This window comes from Balaenoptera ricei, chromosome 12, assembly GCF_028023285.1.
Source record: "Balaenoptera ricei isolate mBalRic1 chromosome 12, mBalRic1.hap2, whole genome shotgun sequence".
Taxonomy (NCBI): domain Eukaryota; kingdom Metazoa; phylum Chordata; class Mammalia; order Artiodactyla; family Balaenopteridae; genus Balaenoptera; species Balaenoptera ricei.
In genome coordinates, this window is record NC_082650.1 from 7,804,245 (window position 1) to 7,822,468 (window position 18,224).

The 18,224-nt window shown below is 43.7% G+C and overlaps 1 protein-coding gene across 2 annotated transcripts in view; it reads right to left on the reverse strand.

The window, feature by feature from the left end:
- Positions 1-11,663: 11,663 nt before the first annotated feature.
- LOC132375796 (solute carrier family 22 member 1) overlaps positions 11,664-18,224 on the reverse strand; it is a 32,846-nt gene continuing 26,285 nt past the window's right edge. Inside the window, exons 9-11 of one of the 2 annotated variants that reach the window (XM_059940886.1) lie at positions 15,475-15,587; positions 14,199-14,298; positions 11,664-11,867 (exon numbers count right to left, since the gene is read on the reverse strand). In XM_059940886.1, the coding sequence (XP_059796869.1) occupies positions 11,759-11,867; positions 14,199-14,298; positions 15,475-15,587 (322 nt within the window). In that variant the 3' untranslated portion in view covers positions 11,664-11,758. The remainder of the gene's footprint in view (positions 11,868-14,198; positions 14,299-15,474; positions 15,588-18,224) is intronic. The other variant, XM_059940887.1, reaches the window with a different exon arrangement.

Below are 18,224 nucleotides of genomic sequence, written 5' to 3' on the forward strand. Positions count from 1 at the left end.
TTCTGGGGGAGTTTGAAGCTTCAGTTAAGTTAGGTATTAAGCTCTGGTTTGGTGGCCTGACCTAGCATCAGTGACTCCATTTTGTGTCTGTGGTCTTCTTTTATCAGTCTCTACTTTTTTTTTTTAATATATTTTTTAACTGTATTGAAGTATAGTTGATTTCAATCTCTTTTCATCTCTGTTTTATATTTCATTACTTTCTGCTTTTATCTTTATCTTCATTTTTCTTACTTTGGGTTTATTCTGTGGTTCTTTTTCTAATTCCCTATTCTGAATAACCATTTAGGCTCTGAGCCTCAACCATCATAAATAACTAGGATATTGGCTGATTCTTGTCTGGGAGGCTGCTCCCACCTGGGGAGCGTTCCCCACATCCCCACGTCCTGTGCCCCATGTCCCATGTTCCCTGGCTGGGACCCTCACACTCAGAACGTAACCGGGAGACAGTCCCAAAGCTCCATCCCCTCCCACAGGCTCTGTTAGGCCCCTTATCAACATGAGTTGATACAAAATGCACAAAAATATTTTCCCACAGCCAACAATGTGGGTTGCTTTTTTCTTTGAGCCGTGCTGAGTTGGGAGGCCAGGAAAACATCTGTTCCTGGGTCTTCAAAGGAGACCAGCCACTGGTGCTTTCTGGAGACTCCTCCAAAGCCAAGCCCGGCTGTCTCTAATTTCCCTACGTGGGAATTGACTGCCCGGGTGAGACACTGACACATCATTATCTCAGCTCAAACACGTTTTTTAAAAAAATAACAGTTTTCTCTCTTCTAGGGGTAAGAGAATGCTATTCAATGTGAAGTGCAGCGGAGATAGTAATTAACTTAATGAGAGGACAAAGGGAAACTCTAAAAAAGAGATTCCCCCTCCCTTCTTTTAAATTTGGCTCCAGAGAACGTGGCCAAGTTCAACTAGTGAGTGATTCTTTCTAAAGCATCCCAGAGAAGGGGGGATTGGTCAAGTGTCTCTAAGGAAAGGAAGTCCCACTAAACCACTTAAACAGGATTCTCCAACAGATCAAACTAGGTAAGTCATTGCGATGGGGTGAATAGACAGTAGAAGATAAAGAGGGAAGACAGTGTCAGAGAGAAGTGAGGAAGGCCAGAGAGAGAGAGAGGCTTGACGTGTCTTTACTGTTGTTACTTTGTGTCTGCAACTGCAGTAAAGCTGAGACAGTAGACAGGAGTGCTTAAGAGCTGGGATAGTGTAGAGGTGAGAGTTTTCCATTTACTAGCTATGTGATGCACATTTAAAGACTTTTGCTGCATGTATCAAATTGTCCTTCAGAATGTGTTACAAATTAATTCCACCAACAGGCCACGGGAGAGTGTGCTTTTCCATGTCCACATCCCCACACACAGTTTCTCTCTCGCTCACTCACTCTTTCTCTCTCACCCACCCACACACACATGCACCACTGACACACACAGTTTTGCCAAGTTGATCAGCAAAAGATCACACCTCATGGCTGTTTTCCCTGAGTTTCCTTGAGCAGTGAGGTTGAGCATGTTTTCATATTTCTTGGCAATTTTCTTTTTACTGTAACGTGACTATTTTTGTCCTTTGCCCATTTTCCCTTTGGGATCTTCCACTTTTGCTTATTAATAGGCAAGAGCCTTTTATATATTAAGAATATTAACCCTTTGATTGACATGGAATCCTCAATTTGTGTCTTGGAGTTGATCATTGGCCTTTTAGTTTCTTATTTGGGATTTTTCACATATAGAAATGCTTTTAAAATTTCAGTGGACAAATCTATGTGTGTTTTCCTTCATGGTTTCTTGATTGGTATTATATTTAGAAGGTCTTGCCTAAACCAAAATTATATAAATGTTGGCCTATATCATCTTCTAGTATTTTAAATGGTTTTATTTTCCACTTTTAGATAATTCAACCGGAATGTATTTGATGGAAATTGGAGGGCATTGTTGGAATTCCCCACCTTCTAGGGGTGTTCAGGATTGTCTCCGTGCTTGTGGGGTAACTTTGGTGTGATTAGATTGGAAGGTCTTTTGTCTCGGTCCAGTAATTCTGGATATCACCATATCTCTGCCGTGTGGAAGGGGGTCCCTGCCCCACTTCCTCTTCCCACACTGCCAGCTTCGCCCAGATTCCATTCCCGAGCAAAGCACTCCTCTGCTTTCGGTGGAACTCAGACGAAGCCCCAACCTTAGGAGTAAAACAAAAGGAAACTTCATATCGAATATTCTACATATGCGTATTGCATCGAGGGTTTCCGCTTTCCTTGACTTTTATCTTTTTCCTCATTTTGCTCACGTTGCCACACTTCTCCTCATTCTAGCAGAATTTCTCAAGCTCACCTCCTAATTCACTAATTTGGTTTTCTGTAGTATTCAGTGTGCTCTTTGATGCCTCTGTTGCTGTTCCAGATGTTTTTCTTCTAAAAGTAATACAGTAAGTCCCCTACATACAAACAAGTTCCATTCCGAGAGCGCGTTCGAAGTCCAATTTGTTCATAAGTCCAACAAAGTTAGCCTAGGTACCCAACTAACACAATCGGCTACATAGTACTGTGCTGTAGTGGCTATATAATACTTTTCACACAAACAATACATAAAAAAACAAACACAAAAAATAAAGAAAACATTTTTAATCTTACAGTACAGTACCTTGAAAGGCACAGTAGTATAGTACAACAGCTGGCATCCAGGGGCTGGCATCGAGTGAACAGGCAAGAAGAGTTACTGACTGGAGGAGGGAGAGGAGGTGGGAGATGGTAGAGCTGAAGGATCGTCAGCAATAGGAGACGGAGGGCAAGCTGCAATTTCACGCTCGCCTGACTTTGATGGAACGGACGTTCACGTCTTTGAAAGTTCGCAACTTGAAGGTTCATATGTAGGGGACTTACTGTATATCTATTAAAAATTTCTTTTCCCTTTTCATGACTTCATTATCTTCGAGAAACTGGGAGAGGACATGAATTAGAGATTTTCTTGAATTTTCCCCTTTTTGTGGGGGGAACTCTTTTAAAAGGAAACATTCGCTGATAGCTCACTTTTTGTGTTTGTCATTTTGGCTTGAACTCCTAAATCTTTCTAATGTTTGGTTACGTTTTCCCTGCTCATTTCTTTTTTGAATATGAAATCTACATTTCTTTTTCCCTAGAATTAATAGCTAAGGTAGTTTCCTGGAGTGTGTTTCTTGTTATTAAATGGAAATGTCACACACGCAGAATGTGTGGGTCACTCTTCAAAGTTTGTGGGTACAGACAAGTGGATATTAGAACAGATTAAATTCGCTGCAAAATGGGTTTGCCCCCCCATCTCTGGCCAGACTGCGCTTTGATTCTTTGGCTCACAATGAGATGGAAATGTCCTGGCATCAAGAGTCTGATGTTGGGGATTTCCCTGGTGGCACAGTGGTTAAGAATCCGCCTGCCAATGCAGGGGACACGGGTTCGAGCCCTGGTCTGGGAAGATCCCACATGCTGCGGAGCAACCAAGCCTGTGCGCCACAACTACTGAGCCCCTGGGCCTAGAGCGCATGCTCCTCAACAAGAGAAGCCACCGCAATGAGAAGCCCGCGCAACACAACAAACAGCAGCCCCTGCTCGCCGCAACTGGAGAAAGCCCGAGCGCAGCAACGAAGACCCAATGCAGCCAAAAATAAGTAAATAAATAAATTTATTTTTTAAAAAAGTCAGGGGCTTCCCTGGTGGCGCAGTGGTTGAGAATCTGCCTGCTAATGCAGGGGACACGGGTTCGAGCCCTGGTCTGGGAAGATCCCACATGCCGCGGAACAACTGGGCCCGTGAGCCACAACTACTGAGCCTGCACGTCTGGAGCCTGTGCTCCGCAACAAGAGAGGCCGCGATAGTGAGAGTCCCGTGCACCGCGACGAAGAGTGGCCCCCGCTTGCCGCAACTAGAGAAAGCCCTCGCACAGAAACGAAGACCCAACACAGCCAAAAATAAATAAATTAAAAAAAATTTTTTTTTAAAATCTGATGTTCGTTAAAGGATTCCACCCACCCATTTTTTCTGATTAAATGTGACACCTAAACAGTATCTCAGTATTACTTGAGTTGCTTTCAGCCTTCTGCATGGGGATTGGAAAATTACAAGGGCAGATGGGAGGCCCTGAGCTGTTGCTCCCACTAGAAGCAGACAAATAAAATAGTGTGCCCACTGCCTAGAGCTGAAACTTGGGAATTGGGGGCCATTCCACTCCAGCAACTGAAAGTTAAGAAGGCAGAATTTGTAGCTTCATAAAGAAATTCACTCACAGCCTCCCAGAGTTTTAATGTCAACAAATCTTACTGGACAAGAACAGTAAACTAAGACACAATTCTCTGTCTAAATAGATTTAGGAAGGGGTTTTACAACCAGGTGGCAGAAAAGAACGTCAAATAAAAGGATTTACATGTATTTTTAATCCTTCCTCAGAAGAGAGAAGGGATATACACTTTTCAGGAACCAAGGTATAAATGTATACATATTCTCTATCTGAGAAAAGAGGAAAACATTTTTTACAGAATTACTTACTAAATTAGCCCAAGGGGTGGGGAGGTTACATTCAAGTCTTTCTGCATCCGGTTGTCCTGTGTGACTTCACGTCCTTTGGAAATTACTTAAATCATTTGTTTATTGGTTTAGTTTGTCTCCCCCAACTAGAATTTAAGTTCTATAAGAGCAAGAGATTTTGTCTTTCTTCTTCTCTAACTGGATCCCCATTACCTAAACTGTCTGGCACATAATAGATGGTTTGTTAATGACTGCTAAGTGAATTAATGGTGGATGGTTGGATTGATGGATTGATCAATTGATGGAAGCAGTTAAGGTACTTCTTGAGGCATAGTATGCCTTGATCTTGGCCTTTATTTATCCAAGACAAAATAAAAGTCTGGGGATATGGGTGAGAGAGGTCCATTTGTGCAGCCTGACAATAATGATTATCGGGTAATGATCCAATTCCTAGGTAAGAGCATTTTTACCTAGGGTCATTAATTCATTCACTGTATTTCTTTGGTGTTGATTTTTTTTGTCATTACCAAGTGCGTCATTTTTCTTTAACTTACAATTAATTCGCATCTCTGCATCCTTCTATGCAGTGGCTCTCACACATGCATTGCCAGAAACTATGCTACTTTGACTGAATTAACCAGGATTCCTGCACCAAATGTTAGAATTACCCAGCCTTTTCCCACAGATAGTGGTGGTCCAACATTGCACAACTGTCCTTTAGAGCAAACCCAGCACAGAACAAGATTTCAAGGGCCACTTGTATGTCTTCCATGAGCCTTTGGGATGAGATGGAAATCCATCTTTCTTGTTAGAGGGCAGCCTTTGGTTTGGGACCTGGAACTCCAGTGGTCAGACGTGGTGGGTTGCGTCTCCAGCTTTGAACAATCACGACCATGTCAGGAGTAGCTGGTCCACAGGGACTGTACTGGAAAAGGAAAAATCTTCAAGAATCTCCCAATTTCAAATGACAGTGGGTCATCAGTTTTATTTCCCAAATCCCTGGACAATATGTTTCCATGCCCGTGAATTGGGTCATAGGTTTTTCTTTTTTTCTGTGATTAATTTTTATTGGAGTATAGTTGATTTACAATGTTGTGTTAGTTTCAGGTGTACAGCAAAGTGAATCAGTTATACATGTACATATATCCACTCTTTTTTAGATTCTTTTCCCATATAGGTCATTACAGAGTATTGAGTAGAGCTCCCTGTGCTATACAGTACGTCCTTATTAGTCATCTATTTTAGTCATGGGTTTTTCATCTTATTCTGCCCCTCCCCTATTAGCCTTCCGGCTAATTGTTAGTGGATTATCATCAAGTGAGTCCCTCAAATTTTCTGAAAAAAAGAAGAAGAATACATATTGTTTTAAGTGCACATGTCTGATTGTTATCTTCCAATTCAATCATCAAGGCAACAGTTCGGACTTGCTCCTCCGTGGGGTACCACGCAATCCCGTGAAGGTGGGCTTCACCAGGTCTCGCTGGGCCATGGCCCGTTCACTGTCTTCACCCTCCCTGATCATGTCCACAAGAGCAGGAGGAAGTGGGGAGAGCCCATGTCTGCAAAAATTTCAGAATTTTTCAGGGTGCTGGCCTGGGATTTATAGTGCCACTTGAAGGTTTGACTCTAGTTACTATTAGAGTGTGATAGATAAGGTAGGAAGGAACAGTCTCGTAATTTCCATTTTTTCAGGATGAATTAAGAAATTGTATCACTTTGAAATATTATTATTATTTTTTTAATCTTTGAAGGTGATAATTCCATGACTGTTTCTGCCCAACACACAACTGGCTTGTTGGTCAGCCAGGCCCACAGCAGCAGCTACCTGTTGGCATTGTGAGTCATGGTTGGGGCAATGCCCATGGACCTCTGTAGCCCCTCTCCATCTTCCAGCCCTCCACCCCTGCTCGAGTCATCTTTTCCCATGTGGACCAAGCAAGTCTACATGCTCTATTCCTAACCTATCGTTCTCAACTTGGAATGAGTCCCTGAAAGGTTTGACCTTGGTTTCCAGGTCAGTTTAATTCTGGATGGCCCACATATTTTAATTTGAAATGATCAAACCATAGACATTACATATTTTAAGCATGCTTTCTTTCCTTCTACATCTGTTCCTGATTTATGATTGTTAACCTTGGCATTAATCTAACCCTGAGTAGCAAATTCATATTGTGTTGTGTTGAACAATTAATAGAATGCCTTATAAACTTTATTGGAAACTCATGTGTGTTTTTTCCTTGGCTCAATTCCTATTATTTGTTCCTTTTAAGTATTATCACGGATTGTGACGCTTTTTATAGTCCCAGCTTGTTCCAATAGACTCTAATTACTGTTTCTATGATGTTGAAATTGTCCCTGCTTGGCCATTATGAGCCCTCCATATGTAGGCATCTTTGTCTTTTTAGCGTGACCTTAGTCATCCCTGACAGTCTTTGCTCTTTGGCAAAAACGTTCCCCCCACTTTTGAATTTTTCTTGTCCCTATAGGCCTAGCCACAGCAACTCTTCCTGGCATCTTAATTTCTTTCAAGCAAATTGTGTATGGGAGACTAAACTATGGGCGCCTGGAGTGCGTATGAGATGGTCCCACTGACTCTGTCAGCAGGCAGGGCAGAGGCAGCCTCAACCACGAGTGAAATTACAAGTATTTCCAAGACACTTGGCCACAAGTTCAAATTTGGACTGAGCCTAAGATTAGGCCACAAAAGCCTGCCGTACGCAGGTCAACTACCAAATGTTTCAAGGGCACTTCTTTTCATGAAGAGCTATTCTAGAATTTATTACTGATATTAATGTCTGGGACTGCGATAGCAGAGCAGATTATAAACCAAACATTCTTTGGACAGTTAGAGACACACGGACCTTCGGACTGGACGGTAAATCGCAGAGCGTAGGTTATGAGCGCCGGTGCTTGGAGTCGGAGGGGATGTCAGCACATGGAGCAGAAGTCAGAGAGATGGAGGACGAAGGGCCTGAAATCTAGGCCTGGAAAGGGGAGGAACATTTTAATACAGTTAGAGGGTCACTGAGGCGTAGATGGAACACTGAGAAGGTTTCTCTAAACTAGGGTAACTGAATGACCAAGTGTGACCCTCTAAATAGTCCAGACCCTCCCTCCAGGACTAGATGGAAACAAAACTAGCATCTGACTTGAAGAGGTTAGAAGATGGGCCCATGCATCGCCAAGCTCTGTTCTCAAGCTCTTGAAATACCCCCATTGTACCCTCCTGGCACCAGCAGAGAATCCTGACATCACCAGCCAGGGTGCGTGTGAAAAGCAGGCAGTACGTCCCTTTTGGAGCACTTAGCAGCTGCGATCAGGCCTCCTGTTCTCAGGCCACTGGGGGAAGCACAGTGGACGGGTGTCATGGTTGGGATGAGAGGATGCACATGAGAGCCCTCCTGACCTCTGCGGGGCGGGCCTGCTCAGATGTGAGCCTCATTCCCACATCTCCTAGCTTCCTTCCCTTCTTCTAAAGACCCCCTTTGTCCCTCCATTTTTAATCTAGAAGGCAGCTTTGAGCTTCCAGTTTTATAAATTACAGATTAGCCATCTCTTTGTTTTCTTATCTCCTTCCCAACCCAGCTTTCATGCCCAAAAGGGCCAAGGGAGGCAGATGTGCTAAACAAAAGGCCATTTGGTCCCTGGGATCTACGATGTCATTCCCCAAGGGGGCAGCAGCCTCGGGGACAGCGAGTCCCCCTCCCTCCATATTCCTCAAGGGGCAGAAGTTCAGAACACGTGCACTTGCATTTGAGGCGTAAGTATAGTAACTAGTGGGTAGGGAGTTATTTAATTAAGACAGAGCAAAATTTTTAACTGAGATGTTTGGGAAATGTACCTATTGAGAAATTTCATATGCAGTCATGTACGTTTGGGATGATTTTATATGTAATGTAATATGCAATGTGAAATGTAATAGAGAGAGGGAACAGAATGATTTCGTAAGATGAATCACACCAGATTTGGTTCAGCAAGAAAAATACATTTAAGCGCACAAAATGCTTAGAAGAGCAGAGATAGATTGTATACTGTTTGGACCTTCTGACAAACACCGGAAAGAGAAGGTGTTAAAACGGAGCTTGTGAAGGGTTTGTGGAGGATGGCCGAGTGCAGCGAGTCCTGGAGCCCATTTGCCCCGTCTGGGAGGAAAAGCCTGGCCAGGAGGCAGTGTCGGGCCGCTGTCCTGACGGCTCCCCGGCCACCCCAAGGAGAGTCAGGCCGGGCAGAGGGGGTATGGCAAATGAGATGGGGCAGGAAAGCCAACAAAATCCCCGTCATTTAATTGCCAGTGAAGGGGACCAAATTCTAGGAACAGAAATGGTTGAATAACTTCTCTCGCTCAGTGCATCACTATGCAGTCATTAAAAAGACTCAGACCCATGTGGCCTGAAATGGAAGAATATTAACTTGCAGACCAACGTGTAGGGCATGACTCCACGAGTTCTCAGGCCATAAAATTCAAACGTGTGAGAAATGTAATCTTGTTTTTCTCCAACTTAGTTTTTATCTCAATTCCCCACTCTTCCAGGAAGTGTCCTCAAGGGAAGCCTGTCCTCCACGCTGTGGTCCATCCCCTGCAACGTGTGTGCATGTGATGGGCACATCCCAGCAGCCGCCTGGGGCCTGGGAAGCCCCGCTCAGCAGAGCAATGAGACAGCGGCACCTGGGCTCTCCCCAAGCCACCAACTAGCCCTGGGCAGGCAGCCTCGAACTTCTTGAATATAAGAAAGGAAGAACTTTTATCCAGTTGAAGCCTTTGATAGTTGGGGGATTTCAGTTACAGGCAAATTTAACCCCGACTAATGTACCCCCTGGGAGCTCCACCAACATCTTGAAGCATCAGACATTGAACCCTCGCCTGCAGGGAGGAGGCCAAAGTGGGGTGAACAACAGGACACACTGCCCTTAGCAACCAGGCGCAGCGGGGGAGCTGGTCGGGTGGCTCGGTTCTTTCTCCAGCGGAAGCTCGGCAGGTCCCTGCAGGACGCAGATGTGGGGACCAGGTGGCATGGAGGCTGGGACAAACCATAAAATCGGTAGATGGTAGAGGAGGCCTGGGAGTCACATCCAGCTCATTCCAGGGTCGGGTCTCCTCTGTGACATCAGGCTGCTGCTTTATGGCCACGCGGTGCCCCAGGGAGTGAGGCCGACAGGGAGCACTTCCTGCCCTGCGGTCACCTGCCCTCTTTAGGCACCGTCCCCGCCCCTCCCGTCCCCACTCCACTCGGCTCCTACCTGGCAGGCGACCCCGTCCCCATTACTCGTTTTCTTCCATCTCAGTGGCTGGCTTTCAAGACCCGCAGGGAGAAATCTCTAAAGGTTGGGTTCCAGGCACTGAAGGAAACGTTGGGGCAGGACTGGGGAGGTGATTTTCGAGACCCTCAAATCCCTCCACCTGCTTAAAAGGTTGGCCCTGCTGACCCTCCTCATCTAACAATACGACCAAAATGGCCTCACAAAGGCTTCATTCCTACTGTGAATCCCCATGTGGGCGCTGTTCCCAGCACACCCTGTAGCTGCCTTCGGCCTTTCTGAGCCCAAGATGACAGAGGCATACAGCAGGCGCTCAGCACATGCTCGCTGAAGGAACAGGACTTCACTGCTGCCGGGAAGGGGGGGGCCCCTGGCTGCCACACCCTTTCCAGGAGCTTCTTCTGTTTTCTGAGGCCTGAGTCACACCTCCCGGGCTTTGCAAGTATTCACAAGCCATCTGTGCCCTCCACCCCCCTCTAATGGGATTCACATTGGCTCGTTGTAGCCACAGCGAGGAAGGCAGGAAGGGAAGAGGCCCAACGTCGTCTCTTGACACATAGGAGCTGCTCCTGGGTCTGCAGACACGCAATCCTTCACTGTTTAGACAGACCACACTGTGATGCAAACCTTGTGTTGTTCAAGTAAAGCCTGACCTGCTTCTCTTCCAGAAACAGGGCCATCTAATTTGTCCAGACATGGCTTCTGAGCGGAAAGACAGAGGTTTCTCTCTTGTTTTAACGATGACCCCTCTCTGTCTAAAGCCTTCCTCAGGAATTTTGCCCAAGGATTCTAAGAAAGATTAGAGAGGGCATTTTTGATACACATTTGAAAAACTGATTCAAAGCCTGCAATTTACATATTTGTTACCAGTAAAGAGTATAATTGCGATGGTCAAAAAGATAAGATACAGAGTCAGGGCTTTGCTTGGGAGAAGCTGAAATGAAGCGCTAGGTCCCCTCCATCGGTCCAGATGTGTTTTTGTTTTGCTTATTTATTTATTTATAATCTTTTAATCGAAGTATAGTTGGTTTTTAGTTTTTGTGGGTTTTTTTGCCAAGGACACGGTTTCAGGTTTCCAAGTAGCCCACGTCCATTCTCAAGGGAAGGTCAGATGCCATCCAGGACAGAATCCAGAGATCTCAAGTCCCCGAGGCCATCCCCTGGCTTAGCCAATCCAGCCATAAGTGTTTATAAAATGACCACAGGTCTTTGATCATGCCTCCAATTCACATTAGAATCTCTTTTCCCCCAATGTACTCTGAAGGGTGCCCAGTATATTGTCTTTGTGGTTTGTCTCACACTTAAAGAAATTTAAGTAAAGTCTTTGTGTACTCCAGGAAAGAAATCACTTCTTGAACCAGACCTTGAACCAGTTACTACTAACTCACAGTAAACTGAACTCCTCTTTTTGCTATATTTACTGTGATATTCCATAGTTGGCATGAGTTCACCTTCTAGTATCTCCAACAAGAACTAAAAGCAAGAGTGAAATAGAATAAAGTATTCTTAGAATGTAAGTGGCAGAAACGTCTTCCCTAAAAAGCTCACAGTGATCCTGGCCTTTGGATGAGGAGCGTTATGTGTAAGCAGGGATGGGCTGGAGTTTGCTGGAGGAATCACCATGTTTAAAAACCAGGTGCCCTCCAAGAAAGCTACATGTTGAAATACTTTTGCCAACACAGGCACCTACAAATACAAAGACATTTTCTTTCAGAGAGTGAATAAAACAATACTTATTCTAGGAAACCAGTTACGAAGGCCTCTTTTATAACAGTATTTAAATTCTATTGGACCTTCCAAATAATTTAGATAATTAAGTACCTGGTAACCACCAACAGCTCTCACTGGAAAGGATAAGTAGATAAAAGACAGCCAGGGCTCTGAGAGACTTAAAACAAAGAAAATAAAACAAAACAAAGCACACTTAGTGTTCTTTAGAACTGATATTGACTTAGGGGCAGGCAAGTAGGAGGAAAAGCTTAGGGCTTCTGAGCATTTCTTCAGATGATAACTCCGTCCTCATCTCTGCCACCCGGTCCCCAGCGAAGCATCTCTCTCAGGTGCCTGTGAGTTGAATTCTGATGTTTGGATCTGAAGGTAAATCTTGTTTTCTTTGGGCTTTGCTTTCCTGTAGCAATCAAAAATTTAAAATCTAAGTTAAAACACATAATGCGGGACTTTCCTGGTGGCGCAGTGGTCAAGAATCCGCCTGCCAGTGCAGGGGACACAGGTTCGAGCCCTGGTCTGGGAAGATCCCGCATGCCGTGGAGCAACAAAGCCCGTGTGCCACAACTACAGAGCCTGTGCTCTAGAGCCCACGAACCACAACTACTGAGCCCGCGTGCCACAACTACTGAGGCCCGTGCGCCTATAGCCCGTGCTCCACAACAAGAGAAGCCACCGCATGAGAAGCCCATGCACCACAACAAAGAGTAGCTCCCGCTCATCGCAACTAGAGAAAGCCTGTGCCCATCAACAAAGACCCAGTGGAGCCAAAAATTAATTCATTAATTAAAATTAATAAATTAATTAAACATTAATTAAATAAAATACATAATGGCTTGATTAAGAAACTGTTGCAAAGTTGTTCCAAGGAGTAAGTCTCAAAAGAAGAGGTGAGAACAAGGACAGCAGGTGACAAAGAAGAGAAGGGTCAGCAGAGACCGCCAGTGACCAGTGCTGGTTCTCTGCCTGTTTTGCTATGGCCTGTGTGTTAAGAATGGTTTCTTACATTTTTAAATAGTTTTCAAAAATCAAAAATAAAATATTATTTCTTGACACTTGGAAATTAGATGAAATCTAAATTTCAACATCCATAAATACAGTTGTGCTGGAACTCAGCCATGCCCATTCGTTTGTATACTGCCTGTGGCTGCTTCCGTGCTGAAAGGGCAGAACTTGGCAACAGAGACTGAATGTCCCCGAAGCCAGAAATATTTACTCCCTGGTCCTTTAACAGAAAGAGTTTGCCAACCCTTCACACAGAGCACCTGTTGGGTTGCTGCCTAGCTCCATCACCTGACAGTCAACATTCCATTTTGAAGCTGGGGACTTTGAGGGTATCTGTCATTATTTCTTCCATCTGTAGAATGGGTATGCTACTGACAGGAGCTGCCTCTCAATGTTTTGAGAGGACGGGGTGAGAAGGCACCTGAAACTCAGTGAAGCTGACGCACCGTGAGCCCTCTGTTAGCTAGAGCTACCACTACTCCCATTCCCTGACCTTGTTTCCTGGAAAGTAGGGAAGAAGGTGTCATTGAAATGCTCTCTCCGGCAATAGACTGTGGCCACTATTTATGGAATTAGGATAGTGGAGAAAACAGATAATGAAATAAGTGATGATTATACTTTGTGCAGGGCATTATCAAGAACACAGGGTGAACAGGGAGGTATTGGGCTCAGAGCAGAAGCCCCTGGCCTCACCTGGCAGGCCAGGAATAGCTATGACGATGGAGTGAAGGGATAAACACAACATCTTAAAAGATGACAAAGTGCTTATTAACAAATTATAATGAAACATTTTAAAATCAGGTAGTCAACCTTAGCTATATATGTCTACCACTTGGGACCAAAAAGAAGCTTATTGTCAGCAATTACAAAATGTGTTTACAGTTAAAATAGAGTGTTTGTCCCTTATCAGTACTGAGAAATGCAGGTTTCCTCAAAGTGAGGAGCACAGAGGGCCTGAACGGGTATCGACTGTCATTAAAATTTCAGGTTTCCGGGTTCCCCCATTCATTTACCAAGTCAGAAACCTAGAAGGCCCAGGAATCTGCATTCTTCTGCATACTAAGTTTGAGAGTCACTGAGGAAATCACACCATATGCAAGAAGAATGGAGAGAATCTAAGATTTATTGAATACCTACTATGTGCCAGGCAATGGATTAGTCGCTATCACCTACTTTATCTCATTGAACTTTCACAGCAACCCTCTCAGTTAAGTTTCATTGTGGCTGTTTTTCAGGCAAGGAAATGAAGGTTATAGGGTTCCATGACATTCCCAAAGTCACTTGGCCAAGTAGGCGACCACCGCTGGACTGAACCCAGGACTTAATGAGTCCACGGAGTCTACTCTCTACTTCCCAGGGACACGTGTGTCCTTACTGTGGGATCCAGAGAACTGAGCCTGTAACGACCACATCATCAAACGCTTTGTCTTTCTTCCTTTCCTTTTTGATGGCTTTAAGGGTAGGACCTGGGACTCCACTGAGCACTTGTCCCCATCATAGGAATGAAAGTTTTAAGTCATTCTTCTTTGTGAAGAAAGTCACTAAGGAATCTGAACCAACAATCGCTAAAAAGACAGAAGGTTGGTTTAAAAATAGCTTCCAACTCAGAGCTGTTAACTCTGGGGGTGACCTGGGGACCTTGGTGCACCGTGTGGTCAACATCGCAGACAAATCGCTCTGTCTCACAGTTTAGACCAGATGACTGTCTGCCCCAGCGCCCAGGGCTCACCTCCGCAGGTTCTCCGCGTCCTTGATGGTCTCTGGCAAAGCGACCCCCTTGGTCTCCGGAAGAAGCAGCGTCATTCCCCCGGCAACCAGCCCCAAAGCCGCTTCAGATGAGACAGATTTCACATGGAGCCATTAGAGCATGGTCAGTACCATTTACATATGATGACAGCTAACTAAAGAGATGCCTAGGTAACACACGTGTGAGGGTCACTTTTAAAAAGTTGGGAACATCTAGAAAATTAAAGCAATAGGATAACTGGGGAAATGGCAGAGTAAGAAAAGGGAATATTGTCTTTGTTTTACTTCCACATAAGTATATAGTTCTACAGTAACTGATGTTTAAGTATTAGGGGGATTTATTGATTCAGGTACTTCAAAAACAATACGGGACTCAATTTTGACTAGTTACTGTATATATAAAATACTATATTAATTTAACATAATATAATGTAGTATTTGTATATACTAACCATAATTTATATATTATCATTTATATTCAGTAACTATAATATATATTATATACAATAATTTGTTGTAATATATAATTATATAATACATACTTTATAACATACATTATATATAAACTATAACATTATATTATAGTTACTATATATAAATATTATGTTACCATATATACATTTGATATGGAGCCTAGGTGATATGTATGTGGGCAGTGTGGGCCTCTCTTGTTATTCATCACCCCCCGTCGCCCCTCGTGTGTTCGCCTGGGCCCAGGCATGGCAGCTCTCTATATGGGCAGCTGTTTTGCCCTCCACCGAGTGGTAGGTTTGGGGAGAGGTGGGAGAGTCCCCTCCTCCTTCTCTAACCCAATATAATCAGTAACAAAGCTGATAATAAACTTTGATTCCCATTTGTCCCCTTGTGTCTGCTGTCAATTGTTAAGATCTGGAAGCAGAACAGGGATGATAATCTAGCATCTTCAAACCTCTAGCAATTACATGTTAAATACACAAAAATTGGGAGTCAAATTCATAAGAAACCAGGAGGCTATGTCAAATGTTCTCTCCGATTCTATTGCATAGAATGAATTATTGGACTCCAGAGCCATAGGACATAAACCTCTGGCCCACCTTCTAGGAAGAGCATCTTATCTTCCCCGTGAAGCAAGACAGAGTGAACCAGGAGCCAATGAAAGAGCAGGCACCATCCTTCCCTTCTGTACACTCGCTGGGGGATATCATTTGCTCATCAAATAGTTCTCGAGTACTCACACTGAGATGGAAAGAAGGAATAATAAATGTTTCATGAAGTCCTACCGAACAAAATGAGTGGTAAGCCTTGCCAAACCTCCATCAGCCTGAAGACCAGGAAGGGGGTGATGACCCCGCCCAAGTCACACAGGGAGGAACACACCATCACTCCAAGGTTCCTGATAAAACACAGAGAACAAAAAAGATGACATTTCCGTGAATCAATTTTCCAAACGGTAAACTTGTTTTAAAGCAAACACACCATTCCCGAACCTCCAGGGAGGGGAGAGGGGCTGCAGATGGAGTTAATCACTGATGATTTAATCAATCACACCTACATAATGTGCCGAGAGGGTGGCACACCCCAGCTCCACAGGGACAGAAGCACCTGTGTTCAGGACCCTTCCAGACCTTGCCCTGTGTACCTCTTCATCTGGCTGTTTATAATATCCTTTATAATAAACCAGTAAACGTAAGTGCTTCCCTGAGTTCTGTGAGCCATTATAGTAAATTACTGAACTCAAGGAGGGGGTCATGAGAATCTGATTTATAGCCAGTGGTCAGAAGTGTAGGTGGACAATGCGGGGCTTGCAACTAGCATCTCAAGTGAGGGCAGTCACGTGGGACTAAGCCCTTAACCTGTGAAGTCTGCACTAATTCCAGGTAGTTTATGTCAGAATTGGATTGTAAGAATTGTTTGGAGATTGGAGAATTGGTTGGTGTCATTAGAGTTCTTTCTTTCACATAGAGGGACAGGGAAGGATAAAGAGAGGATATTAAGAAATGGAGGACAAAGAAAGCCAGAGGGGAAATGTAAGGAAACTGTCTACTTGAAATGACCTCCCTCTTCATCCCTGACAATAGTCTTTGCTCTGAAATCTACTCTGTCTTATATGAATATAGCCACTCTGGCTTTCTTTTTATTAGTGTTCACATGGAATATCTTTTTTCCATACTTCTACTTTTAAACTATCTCTGCCCTTAAATTTAAAGTTAGTTTCTTGTAGACAGCATACAGTTGGGTCTTTTTTTTTGCCAATCTGATATCATTTTCCTTATCTCTGAAAGACTTTTACATTTCTTGTAGTACAGGTCTGCTTGTGATGAATTTGTTCAGCTTTTATATATCTGAAAAAGTTTTTATTTTCCATCCATTTTTTGAAAGATTATTTTTTGCTGAGTCAAGAATTCTAGGTTGGGGGCTTCCCTGGTGGCGCAGTGGTTGAGAATCTGCCTGCCAATGCAGGGGACACGGGTTCGAGCCCTGGTCTGGGAGGATCCCACATGCCGCGGAGCAGCTGGGCCCGTGAGCTACAATTACTGAGCCTGCGCTCTAGAGCCTGTGCTCCGCAACAAGAGAGGCCGCGATAGTGAGAGGCCCGCGCACCGCAATGAAGAGTGGCCCCCGCTTGCCACAACTAGAGAAAGCCCTCGCACAGAAACGAAGACCCAACACAGCCATAAATAAATAAATAAATAAAATTAAAAAGAAAAAAAAAATTCTAGGTTGACACTTTTTCTTTCAGTACATCAAAGATATTGTTCTACCACTTTCTTGTTTGCATTGTTTCCAATGAGAAATCTACTGTCCTTATTATCTTTGTTCCTTTTTCTGATGTCTTTTTTCTCTGACTGCTTGTTAAGATTTTTGTGATGTGCCTTTCTTGATGTTGTGTGTGTGTGCTCTGGGTCAGTTTGTCCTGTTACACAGCATGCCACTTCAAATTATAAATCCAAGCATTCTTTTATTTTCAGACATTTTTTTTCAATTTTTTTTTTCTTGAAGTTCTTTTGTTTCATTATTTCAATTATCTTCTTGGGAACATATGTATAAACATGATCTCTAAGCCTTTTAAACTCTGCTTATTTCAATCTTACTTTGCAATTCTTAGGCCTGTCTTGCCTTTCCTTTACTATATCAGTTCTCCTTTGTACTGCTTTCAAAGTAGTTTTCATTTGTCAAATATTTTAATTTTCCTTTTTGTTTTTTTTTAGCCTGAGCTGACTTCATCTATTGTCTTATCACATAGTCTGCCAAGAACTTGCATCTCTGCTTTACACTCTTATTTTATAGAGATGATTGATTCATTAATATTTTGCATTTAGTTATAGTATATTTGGCCACACTTTTTATTTACTTTCTGACAATATTTTTCCCTGTGCATTTTCTTCCTTTGCCATTTGCTTTTCCTCTTCCTTTCCCCCTTTCATCTCATGATATATTTGTATAGCTCCTGGGCAAGTTACTTTTTAATTTATTCTTCTTCTTTCAGTACTATGATTTCTTCCTGTATCAGCTATTTTAGAAGGATTTAAGGGGAGGGGCATGTTCTAGGCTACTAGAAATTTTCTTTCTGACCAGGGTTGTCTGTGATTAGATGCTTTGGCCTCTCTTATCTCTAGTCTACAGGGGCTGACAGTACAGGACTTCTCACCCTGCAGGGTCTCTCTCTTCCACCCCACCTCACAGCACACTGCTCCCTCAAAGGTTCCTGAATGTTCTCCCACAGCCTTGCCCTCCCTGCCTCATCTCCAGCCACACAACACCCAGGGAAGGAAGCATATGCCCCCAGCCCTGCCTCCTCCCTGTTATTGCAACAAGGGCTTGTGGGTTAGACCCTTCAATGTACACGTCCTACTTTGGAAAACCACTGGCCTTGTCTCAAGTCTGCTGTCACGGTGAGCTTCCCTGGAGTCTTCCAGACCCTCTTAGATTCACTGCATTAGGCAGCCCTTCTTCTTCACTATCGTCTTTCAGGGTCATCCTAGTTTCAAAAATGGCATTTGCATTTTTTTTTTCTTCTGTTTCTCATTCT